The sequence below is a fragment of the Bos taurus genome, chromosome 9 (genome assembly GCF_002263795.3).
Source record: "Bos taurus isolate L1 Dominette 01449 registration number 42190680 breed Hereford chromosome 9, ARS-UCD2.0, whole genome shotgun sequence".
Classification (NCBI taxonomy): domain Eukaryota; kingdom Metazoa; phylum Chordata; class Mammalia; order Artiodactyla; family Bovidae; genus Bos; species Bos taurus.
Genome location: NC_037336.1, coordinates 23,014,549 through 23,027,442, shown reverse-complemented (window position 1 = coordinate 23,027,442; position 12,894 = coordinate 23,014,549). Strand labels below are relative to the sequence as shown.

The window sequence follows — 12,894 nt, the reverse complement described above, 5'->3', positions numbered from 1 at the left end:
TGGACTCGTGAAGTTCAAACACTTGTTCAAGGTTCAACTGTACTAGAGAATGTCGGAGCAACTAGATATTTAGCTTTCAAATTATAGCCAACTCTGCTAATGGTCTGACACACATCCCCACAATCACCAAACCAGGAAAAAATTACATTAAGACAACAAATAACAGCTGGGCAGAAGGTCTCAAGAGTGAGCTGTGGCTCACTCACAGCTAGCAATGAATATAGTACCTCTTGCTTTTGATAGGTTAGAACTTTTTTTTTAAGGTATGAAATAATCTATTTCACTTTCCATATTTTTACCCAAATCAATAAATCTTGTTTCCCCCCAAATTTCAGAAAGTCCATTCCTTAAAAAGGAAATATGTTTTCTATGTACTTGCTGGTTGATAAAACAAGAGAATCCAACTTAAATATAATTTTAAAAATAACAACAGATTAGGAATCTGAATTTCCAAAGAATGCCTTATATTGAAACTGGCATTAATGTTTTACCTGACTCATGTGGAACGGAAAACAGAAGAGTATGAGGTCCAGTGTGCTTCTCTGGACGAGCACACTTGAATCCTGCACCGAAGTACTTACTGCTTCTACCTAAAATAAGAGAGCCTTTAGTATTTATTGTGTATTACCTTGGGAAATAGTTACCATGAAAATGTGACAATGCTTCAGTTTTCCCTAAAAAATAAAAATATGTTTTCAAATTTATTTTGTAACCGCTAATTATACATACTGACATTGCTTTGGATAGGTAAACATATTATAATAGTTCAAAATTAAGAATAACTAAAAAGTACACAGCCAAAAGTTCTCTCCCATCTGTTTTTAATTACCCAATTTTCTTTGTGCAAGCAATCAAGACTAGTGAATATTTTCTTCAAATATAAGTAAATAACATGCATGCATATATCACAAACTCTGCCTTGTTTCATTTAACAGCACATTCTGAAATGCTTTCCTTAACACTACAAAGAGTTTCAGTTTTTATAGCTAGAGAAATATTTCCTTTCATAGATTAATCTTAATCTAACTAGGCTCCTAATGATAGACATTTATACTATTTATATCATTTACTATTATAATTTATGTTGCAATAGACATATAATGTACAAGCACACCCATAGGACAAATCTTTCAAAGCAGAATTGCCATACCTTGGAATATATGCTGTTACAATTTAAATAAAGTAATGTTTTCCCTTAAGGTTTTGCATATTTATATTCTCACCAGCAATGTGTGACAATTTGCTCTCTTGTGTTTACCTGCACATTTTTTGTTTTTGTGAATCTAATACATGAAAAAGGGTACCTTGATATAGTTTAAACTCTTGCTTCTCTTATTATAAATAATGTTGAGAATGTTTTTAATATCTTTGAATTATTTTTATTTCCTTAGGTTAAGATTCATTTCAAATCCATTGTTCTACTTGATTAACATTTACTTATTAATTTATGTAGCTTTTTGAATAATGAGGTTAGTCCTCTGTGAAGTACTGTAAATTATTTTCCAGTTATGACACTTATTTTTGAAAGAAAATTTAAACAATGATTTCTTTAACACTTCCATTAAGTTATTAAAAGGAAATGTAATATAATAATACATTGGAAGACAGTTTGGTAGTTTCTTATAAAAAATGTATTAGAAGAAAATATAGAAGTAAATCTGTTTGATCTTGGACACAATTTCTTAGATATATCTATCAGCAACAAATGACAAAAAAGAAAATGGGTAAATTGGATATGATCAAAATTAAAATTTCTGTGCTTTAAAGCATACTATCAGGAAGGTGAGAAGACAATTCACAGAATGTGAGATAATATTTTGAAATCATATGTATGATAAGAATTTAATATCCAAAATGTGCAAACTAAGCAAATCTAAATGAAGATCATGGCATCCGGTCCCATCACTTCATGGGAAATAGATGGGGAAACAGTGTCAGACTTTATTTTTTGGGGCTCCAAGATCACTGCAGATGGTGACCGCAGCCATGAAATTAAAAGACGCTTACTCCTTGGAAGGAAAGTTATGACCAACCTAGATAGCATATTCAAAAGCAGAGACATTACTTTGCCAACAAAGGTTCGTCCAGTCAAGGCTATGGTTTTTCCTGTGGTCATGTATGGATGTGAGAGTTGGACTGTGAAGAAGGCTAAGCACCAAAGAATTGATGCTTTTGAACTGTGGTGTTGGAGAAGACTCTTGAGAGTCCCTTGGACTGCAAGGAGATCCAACTAGTCCATTCAGAAGGAGATTAGCCCTGGGATTTCTTTGGAAAGAATGATGCTAAAGCTGAAACTCCAGTACTTTGGCCACCTCATGTGAAGAGTTGACTCATTGGAAAAGACTCTGATGCTGGGAGGGATTGGGGGCAGGAGGAGAAGGGGATGACAGAGGATGAGATGGCTGGATGGCATCACTGACTCGATGGACGTGAGTCTCAGTGAACTCCGGGAGTTGGTGATGGATAGGGAGGCCTGGTGTGCTGTGATTCATGGGGTCGCAAAGAGTCGGACACGACTGAGCGACTGATGTGATCTGATCTGACAGAAACAGAAAATAGATCAATGGTTGCTAGAGACAGGAGTGAAGAGAAATTGTGATGAGGTTAATGGGTATAGATGGAGTTTCTTTCTGGGGTGATTAAAATGTTCTCAAATTAGATAATGGTGATAGCTGTACAACTCTGTGAATACACTAAAAACCACTGAATTATACAATGCAAAAGGATAAATTTCACAGCACGCGAATTATACCTCAATGTTATTTTAAAAAGTTAAACATATTTACCATATGAGCCAAGAATTCCATTCCTAGGTATTTATTTTCTCAAGAAAAATGTCTGTTTAAAGATGTGGTACATATATATATAAAGAAACACTATCAGCCAGAAAAAAAGAATGAAATGATGACATCTGCAGTAACATGCACTGACCCAGAGATTATCATACAAAGTGAAGCAAGTCAAAGACCAATATCATATGACATCACTTATATGCAGAATCTTTTAAAACATGACACAAATGAACGTATTTACAAAATAGAAACAGATTCACAGACTTAGAAAACAATCTTATGGTTACCAAAGTGGGGAGGGATAAATTAGGAGGTTTCGATTAACGTATACACGCTATTATATTTAAAATAGATAACCAACAAGGACCTATTATATAGCACAGGGAACTCAATATTCTGTAATAACCTAAATGGGGAAAGAATTTGAAAAAGAATAGATACATGTATATGTATAACTGAATCACTTTGCTGCACATTTGAAAAGAACACAATATTGTAAATCAACTATCATGTGCTCAGACACTCAGTTGTGTCTTGACTTTTAAAGTTTAAAAAAAATAGTTCTGAGTAGGGGGAAAAAAAAAGAACATATATCTGTACAAATAACTGTATGTAAATGTTTATATTATTAGTTTTATTCTTAATGGCCCCAAACTGGAAACAATGCAAATGTTTGTTAATCACTGAATGAACAAACTGTGTACATTCATAAAATACTAGATAGCAATATAAGAGATTACTGATACATATTGACATATGCAAAACATGGATGACTCTCAAATGTGTTATACAAAATGAAAGACATCAGACAACGGCTAACACTGCATGATTCTACTTATGTAACATTCTGTGAAAAGCACAATCTAGAGGAAAAGAAAATAGAGCAGTGTTTCCAAGGGCCTGGGGGTGTAGGGGAATGGGAGAGACTGCAAATGGACACAGAAGAACTTTTGGGGGTGATGGAAATATTCTTTATCTTGATTTTATAGTATTGGTTGCTTGTCTGTATGTATTTGTCAAATTCATACAACTGTACACATAAGATGAGTTAATTTCAATGTATGCTAATTATACTTTAATATAACCAAAATATGTATAAAAATCTGCCAGTTCATAATTACATGGGGAGAAAGGAAAGGATGAGTAATCACAAAGTTTTATTTGAAACTTTTCAAAAGGACCATCTAGGGTTTTCTTGTTTTTCCATTCATTGTTCATTTTAAGAGTACACACTCTATAGGCATAAATGGTTTCCTTCTGTTCTTAATTTTTAAATTAAAAAGTATAAGCAAGCAATCGATGTGAATTTTTCCAACTATCTTTCACTGTCTGCTTTAGTAATACCTTCTTTTGCACAAATCCCATACAGAATCTGGCCTATTACTTGGTCTAAAATCTGTCTTTCCTATGAAGAAAGCTATGATCCAAGAGAAGGTTCACTTTAGAATAATAAAATGAATGTGGCTATGTAAACAATGATCTGATCAGTTAGCAACATGGTAATAAAGACCATTTATTTGCTTGACTGATAGATAATGAAGATAACATATAAATGACAATCCCTTTTCTATGAAAAAGAAAAAAACTTGAAATTTCTCAAATCAATAATGTGACTATTTTGGTCTTTAAGTTTCCTTGATGAAAAATATAAGACTCATGAAAACAAGAACATCATTTGTGGCACGATTCTCAGTATCTGGCTGTGAAGAAATATTAGTTAAATGAGCAAACACGTGTAGACCTACCATTAGCTCAATATCACTGCCAATTATATAAAGCTGATCTTCCATGGAAAGCTTCCGGTTCAAGTGGGCAAGAACATAGGTGATTCCAGGCAGACGCACAGCAGGACTGGTGAGAAGGCTACCCCAGAGGGCACTGTAGAAGGCTGACTGGTCCACTGCAGCAGCAACCTTTTCCAGTAAAGTGTTTGTTCTGAGGTACAAAATAAAGTGCTTTGAGAGGGGAAACATTTAGCTTCACACTGCATAAACCATTATACTCTCCCAGAATGTACAAAAGCATCCTTGCTGTAGTCGTATGTTCTGCCCTGGACACAAGTGGGGTGGATGGGAAGAACCAAACAGGTCAGAGTCAGAGGGCTGGGTATAAGTTCTGGTTCCATCACTGGCTTCCTGTGTAATTCAGGGAAATCACTTAGTCTTTCTTGAGTTCAGTTTCCTCAGCTGTAAAAAAGATAACAACAAAAACACCTCCACAAGTCCCACCTACCTCAAGGAACTGTTAAACCCACACTTTAGTTAATAATAAGGAACCTCATAGGCTACAGTTCATGGGGTCGCAAATAGTCCGACACAACTGAGCTACTTCACTTTCACTTTTTTCATAGAAGAACATATCTTCTGTTGACTTTCTACAAAATTTTAAAGGCTATTTCCTTTTCTTGGAAATCATATTACGTAATTTACATCATGCGAAATGTCAGGCAGGATGAAGCACAAGCTGAAATCAAGATTGCTGGGAGAAACAATAACTTCAGATACGCAGAGGACACGACCCTTATGGGAGAAAACGAAGAGGAACTAAAGAGCCTCTTGGTGAAGGTGAAAGAGGAGACTGAAAAAGCTAGCTGAAAACTCAACATTCAAAAAACAAAGATCATGGCACCCGGTCCCATTACTTCATGACAAATAGATGGGGAAACAATAGAAACAGTGATAGACTTTATTTCTTGGGCTCCAAAATCACTGCAGATGGTGACTGCAGCCATGACATTAAAAGACGCTTGCTCCTTGGAAGAAAAGCTATGACCAACCTAGTCAGCATATTAAAAAGAGAGACATTCCTTTGCCGACAAAGGTTCATCTAGTCAAAGCTACGGTTTTTCCAGTAGTCACGTGTGGATGTGAAGTTGGACCATAAAGAAAGCTGAGCGCCCAAGAATTGATACTTTTGAACTGTGGTGTTGGAGATGACTCTTGAGAGTCCCTTGGACTGCAAGGAGATCAAATCAGACAATTCTAAAGGAAATCAGTCCTGAATATTCCTTGGAAGGATTGATGCTGAAGCTCCAATACTTTGGCCACCTGATATGGGGAACTGACTCTTTTGAAAAGACCCTGATGCTGGGAAAGGCAGGAGGAGAAGGGGATGACAGAGGATGAGATGGTTGGACGGCTTCACTGACTCAATAGACATGATTTTGAATAAGCTCTGGGAGTTGGTGATGGTCAGGGAAGCCTGGCGTGCTGCAGTCCATAGGGTTGCAGAGTCAGACATGACCGAGCAATTGAACTGAACTGACTGAATTTAAAACAACTTGAATGAATTATGCTATGACAAAATATAAGATGTATTATTCAAGATAAACAAAGTAATACACAAAAATTTAATACACTGTTGTATAACAGATTCAGAATCAAGAGAATCTGATGAAGTTCTACTGTTTACTTGCTATGTGATTTAATACTAACAGTGTAATCTCTTCTGGTCTCAACCTACTTATGCATTAAAAGAACATGTTTTCACGTCTTTTTGTATTGAATAACTGGCAAAACATAATGCTATGATCTGAATGTTTTTATCCCTTCAATATTTATATGTTAAAACCTTGATGCCCCGAAGTGACTGCTTTAGAAGATGGAGGCTTTGGGCACCCTCATGAATGAGATTAGTGTTCTCATGAAAGAAATTCCAACAGAGCTCCACAGCCCCCTCCAGAAGGTCAGGATACAGGTAAAAGGCGCTGGCTGTGAATCAGGCAGAAGGCACTCACCAGAACATGATCATGCTACCACTTTGATTCTGACAGCCAGAATCAAGAACGGTGAGAAATAAATTTCTGAATTTATTTCTGAATTCTTGCATTTCTGAATATTTTTGAATTTCTGAAAATAAATTTGCACTCAGTCTGTGGTATTTTTTTAAAAAAAGCCAAAGGGCTTTCAAGCTAAAAGGACTAAGACACATAACAAGATAAATCATACAGATATCATAGTCATAAAGATCATTATTCAATTTCCATGTTATATTTTAAAAAATTTTATTGTTATTTATTTGATGGCATGAGGGATGTTTTAATTGCAGTATGTGGGATCTAGTTCCTGGACCAGGGATCGAACCCAGGCTTCCTGCATTGGGAGCATAGCATCTTAGCCACTGGAACAACAGGAAAGTCCCCACGTTAAATTTTTAATTATAACTAGCAGAGTTATACGGAGAAGGCAATGGCACCCCACTCTGGTACTCTTGCCTGGAAAATCCCATGGATGGAGGAGCCTGGTAGGCTGTAGTCCATGGGGTCGCAGAGAGTCGGATACGACTGAGCGACTTCACTTTCACTTTTCACTTTCATGCTTTGGAGAAGGAAATGGCAACCCACTCCAGTGTTCTTGCCTGGAGAATCCCAGGGATGGGGGAGCCTGGTGGGCTTCCGTCTATGGGGTCGCACAGAGTCGGACACGACTGAAGCGACTTAGCAGCAGCAGCAGCAGTAGAGTTATAAAATCATATTAATTTTATGCTTCCCTTAAGAGAATAGAACAATTTAAAACAAAACTGATTCATAAATGAATAAAATAAGCTCACATCATGTTTCTAAAATTGTCCTGAAATGGAAATTAATTTTTTCTCAAAGTAGCTTTTTAAGAGTGACCTAATATTTTCAGGGTTAGATTCCTACATCATTATGGTAGCAGATGAACATACAAAAAATAGAGTAATTTTTTTAAATAAATTATATAAATATAAATCATTAGGACTACTCATAAAGAAAGTTTGGCATTTTCTATTTCTGACATCTTAGTTCATAATTTCCTTTTTGGTAAGAATATCAGTAACAGAGATATTAAAGATACTTAATGCTATCAAGCATTGTATACCACTATTAACTTCCAAAGAAATAATAATAAGCTTCAAACAGACCAACTCATTTTCTTTGAAGAGTTAAAATAGCAAGAGTACCGTGTCAATAGCTACTCAAAGAGTGCTGTACCTGGAGACAGGCTATTTTTAACAATTTAAAACTGGATGGCACACTGCCCAATCTTCCATTCTTTTTATTAATCTAAATGTCCTATCTACTGTATTATTATTTTAAATTATGAGTCACCATTTTTTAAGTGACTTACAAGTGCTGAAGTACTGGACTAAGTAATTTCAATATTACAGTAACACAATGAATGGTATGTTTTTTAATAGATGAGGAAACTGAATAAAGTTCAGAAATGTTGAAAAAATTTTTCTAAGCTCACACAGTATCTGCCGAACTAGGATTTGAACTCAGTCTAGCTATCTAAGTCTGTATTCTTATTACCAGCTATATTTTCAGTGTGATAACGCAGATTAGATACACTACAAAAAATTTTTTTTTGCTATAAAAATCTTCAGGTCAGGTACTAAAGTGTTTAGAATAATCAGTTTTTGTGATGTTAATATTAATGACTTAAGGATGCTTGCTGACAAATTCATGACTTTGATTACTTAGCTGCAGCAATAACAGTAGCATCTTACCTCTCATAGTACTCTGATCCTTCTTCTAAGCCAGGAAGAATACCAGTTAGCAATCCTTGTAGACCAGGCTTCAGTGTTTTACCCAAAGGCAGATAATATATCTCATACAAACTCAACAATGTTGGTTTCACTGACATGGCAGCATTTGCAAGGAGAGGAAAGAGTCCAGAACTGTTTTAAAAAATAAAAACAAAAGTGAGAGGCAAAATAACTACAAAATATTAATTCATATATACCAATATGTATGTATATATCTTCTTAAAATGAAATAGTAAGTTATACTGCTTAGCTTAAAATCATATCTATCCTGTATAGTGATGACTTCTATATCCATTAAACAAACCTAGGTCTCTCATCTGAGCTTCATACTCATAAACCCAAAGGTCACCTAGATGTTTCATAAGGCCTTCAAATTCCACAATTCGTAAACAGAATTCCCTCTCTTTCCCTTCCCCAAAACCTGATCCTTCCCCTGTAATTTCCATTTCAAAATATGGCAACAACAACAACAACAAAAAATACGGCAACAGAACCCATCTGTCTGACCAAAAACTGTACATCTCAGAGTGATCCTTGACCCTTAAAAAAATAAAAACCTTTAAACTGGAATCAGTCATCAAGTTTTCTCTCCAAGCCATTCTCCTAGATATTTTTTGTAAATATAATAAATTCTCTCCATTTCCACCAGATAGTTCCTTAGAAAAGACCACCAAGATATCTCAATCACATCTTACCAAACATCATATTTTAATCACTGAATTATCCAGTACTGCTTCAGTGTTGCTCAATAAAGCAACTGTTCTCAATAAAACCCTTCATTGGTTTCCTGCTGGTTACTGCCTAACTGCTTACTGTGGCTTTAACATCTTGCTACTACATACTTCTGTACAGCCCACGCATGCTCACCAATATCACTCCTGCACCCTCTGCTTCAGCTACACTGAACAATTCCTCTCAAGTTCACTTCAGAACTTTCCACACTCTCTTCAGCGCCCAGGCCTTCACACATGCTGTGCTGAAAGGTACAATCCCTGCTCCCTCACTTTCTCCTCATTGTCTGCATGACTCTTAGACTTTCAGGAATTGGCCTAAGCTATTTCCCTGAGAAGACTATCTCCTAATTAGACTAGGTTAGGCTCCTTATTAAATGTTCACATAGTACCCAATACTTACTTATTTCTAATAAGTAACTTTGTTTTATTAACAATAAGTAAATCCATTGCTGTGCTAATAATAAGTAATGCTACTCCTTGAAGCAAAAGGAACCATCAACAAAGTGAAAAGACAACCTACAGAATGGGAAAAAATATTTGCAAACCATATATCTGATAAGGGGTTAATATCCAAAACACGTAAAGAACTTGTACAACTCAATAGCAAATAATAATAATAACCTAAGTACAAAATGGGTAAAGGACCTGAATAGACATTTCTCCAAAGAACATATGTGGTCAGCAAGTACATGAAAGGATGCTTAACATCACCAGTCATCAGGGAAATACAAATTAAAACACCATGAGATCGCATCTCATGACTGTTGGAAGGACCATCATCAAAAAGACAAGAGGTAACAAATGCTGGTGAGGATGTAGAGACAAGGGAATCCTTGTGCACTGCTGGAGGGACTCCAAACTGGTACAGCCACTATGGAAAACAGTATGGAGGTTCCTCAAGAAAGTAAAAATTCCACTTCTGGGACTACATTCAAAGGAAACAAAAACACTAACTCAAAAAGCTATCTGAAACCCCATTTTCACAGCAGCATTATTTATAACAGCCAAGACATGGAAGCTTAAGTGTCCACTAATGGATGAACAGATAAAGAAGCTGTGAGATATATATATATATAATGGAATATTATTCAGGCATAAAATGAGGAACTCCTACCATTTACAACCTCTTGGATGGACCGTTAAGGTATTATACTGAGATAAGTCAGACAGAAAAAGACTAATACTGTATGATCTCACTTACAGGTAGAATCTTAACTAACAAAAAAAAAGACAAATATAAAACCCACACTCATAGAAAAAGAGTCCTCAAATTTGTGGTTATGAGAGGTAATGGTTAGGGACGAGGTGGGTGTGAGGAAGGTGGTTAAAAGGTACCAACTTCCAGTTATAAGATGATTGAGTACTATGGATGTAATGTAAAACATGACTAGAGTTAACATTGCTGCATGACACACAGGAAAGTTCTAAGAGTAAACCAAGAGTACTCTAAGGAGAAAAATTTTCCCCATTATTCTTTTCTTCCTTCTTTCTGTTGTATCTAAATGAGATGATGATGTTCGCTGAACCTATTGTAATCATTTCACAATATATGTAAATCAAACCAACTTGCTGTATACCTTAAAATTATACAGTGATGTATGTCAATTGTTTATCAGGAAAACTGGGGGAGAAAGACTAATTCTGATAGGTAGCTCTGTAATATCAGAAAGCAAGAGGCCTTTTGGCCTGGCTGGATGCCCGCTCTGCCTTATGCTTCAGATGTGTGATCAGTGGAACTGGCGTGTATAGGGCAATAATATATGGGCCCTGCTGCCTGCCATTATGTCCGCTGCCCAGAAGGCCACTGCTGCGGTGATCTTCCTTTGTGGACTGGGAGATACAGGGCACGGATGGGCAGAAGCCTTCACCGGGATCAGAAGTGTCCACACCAAATACATCTGCCCGCACGTGCTAGTTATGCCTGTAACATTACATATGAACATGGTCATGCCTTCTTGGTTTGACATTACTGGACTTTCACCCGATTCACTGGAGGATGAAACTGGAACTAAGCAGCAGCAGAAAATGTAAAACCTTTGACAGAGCAAGACATGAAGAATAGCATTCCACAAGAGATGAAGAACAGCAATCCTTCTAACAGAGTTATTTGGGGAGGATTAGGGAGGTGCTTTACCATGGTACATGGCTCTGACTACACAGCAGAAGCTGGCTGGTTGTCACTGCTCTGGGCTTCCTTTCCACAGGGCCCATATCAGTGGTTTGAGGAGAGACATTTCTATTCTTCAGTGCCATGGAGATCTGGACCCTTTAGTACCTCTAATGTCTGGTGCTCTTACTGCAGAAAAGCTAAAACCATTGGTAAATCCAGCCAATGTAACCTTCAAAACCTATGGAGGCTTGAGGCACAGTTCATGTCAACAGGAGATGATGGACACCAAACAGTTCGTCAGTCAACTCCTACCTCCCATTGACTAATGCCACTAAGAGGCCTTGTGTAGAAGTACATACCAGCATCGTCCATTAGAATACACACTCCTGTCTGTGCCCAACCTTGAAACCTCTAATGTCTGCAGTGTTAAAATGTTTTGCAAATACACACCAATGACACAGGCTAAATAAAGTCTCCTCATGGGAAATTAATGATCTTTGAAGTTTCTATATACATATTTGTATATGACATAGTCCAGGATACATTAGTATTAAACTAGCAGTATACACTACCTGATACACTGGTATTGAATACACTAGTATTAAAATAGAGAGAGAAGCAGCCAACTTCTTTCTCCCAAATGTAATTCAGCAAAATGATAAAATAACTGCAACCAGATTTTTTATTATATCACTTGAAAATTATTAGCATGCTTAATTAAAACTTGTTCAGATATAAATGAGCAGTTAAAATGTAAATAGTTTATGTGTGTGGGGACTTAACGACTACGGGCTTACACCCCAAACTGCCAAGTCACCATGCAGTATCTGTATTTTTATATATGTGTTCATATATACATAATGATTATAATGCATAATAAGAATGAGGTGTTATTACATTATTCCTAATAAAAGGGATAATGCTTCTAAGTGTCAATAAAGAGCAATATTGCTCTCTTCAATTAATGGCTCTTTTATTTTGGGGGAACAGCTTTTTCTTTGCTGAATATACTTTGTTTAATACTTTTTCTTTGTAGAAAAGAAATGTGTTCCTTCATTTTTATCCTTCACAACAGACCAAATATTTCCTCTTTGCCACAGACACCTGCTGTCAATATGTGCTATAATTTAATATTCTGGATCACATGCATGATGGCACTGAAAATATATTTCTACTGACAGAAAGAAACCGGACATCCTTTCAGAGTTTCTACACTACTTAAAGTGGATCTTTAGCTACAGTTTAGACCTGCAGAGTTACTAGAATCTTCGGTCCAGGTAATGAGAATAATTCTGTATTTTCTTGTAATTAAGTGAAAGAATAATTAGGTCATATTCTAGTATGTTCTCTGATATTAAAGGCTGATCTTAAAAATGGTAATTTCTAAGATGATTTGCTCTAAGGTGATTTTCCTCATAGCATAGAATTTACATATTTTGCACATAGGTTTGAAACCAACTACAGCAGGAAATGAACAATTCAAAAATTTTGCTTTACTCTTATTTGCCAATGGACTAATTTGAAATTTTCATGTAGTTAGATGATCTTTTAAAGTTAGCTTTTGTGCAAACATAAAAGTAGCAATTATTTGATTTTAAATAGATTTTTCACAGTATTGGTTAAAATTACTTGAAAACAAATTTCTGGGTAAATCTGTTTAGTCAGAACTCAATACAAATAGTGTAGTTCCCACACAGTTTAATATACAGCAAAAATGTATGCTTGATATTTCTGAACTGTTGTTAAT

At 36.0% G+C, this 12,894-nt stretch overlaps 1 protein-coding gene and 1 pseudogene across 4 annotated transcripts in view; one reads left to right on the top strand and one right to left on the bottom strand.

Annotated features, from left to right (window-relative positions):
- DOP1A (DOP1 leucine zipper like protein A) overlaps positions 1–12,894 on the bottom strand; it is a 125,107-nt gene that overhangs the window by 61,486 nt on the left and 50,727 nt on the right. For all 4 annotated transcript variants that reach the window (XM_059890074.1, XM_059890075.1, XM_005210704.5 and 1 more), the window contains exons 4-6: positions 8,265–8,435; positions 4,538–4,727; positions 492–590 (exon numbers count right to left, since the gene is read on the bottom strand). In XM_059890074.1, the coding sequence (XP_059746057.1) occupies positions 492–590; positions 4,538–4,727; positions 8,265–8,435 (460 nt within the window). The remainder of the gene's footprint in view (positions 1–491; positions 591–4,537; positions 4,728–8,264; positions 8,436–12,894) is intronic.
- Positions 10,666–11,825, top strand: LOC107132758 (acyl-protein thioesterase 1-like; annotated as a pseudogene).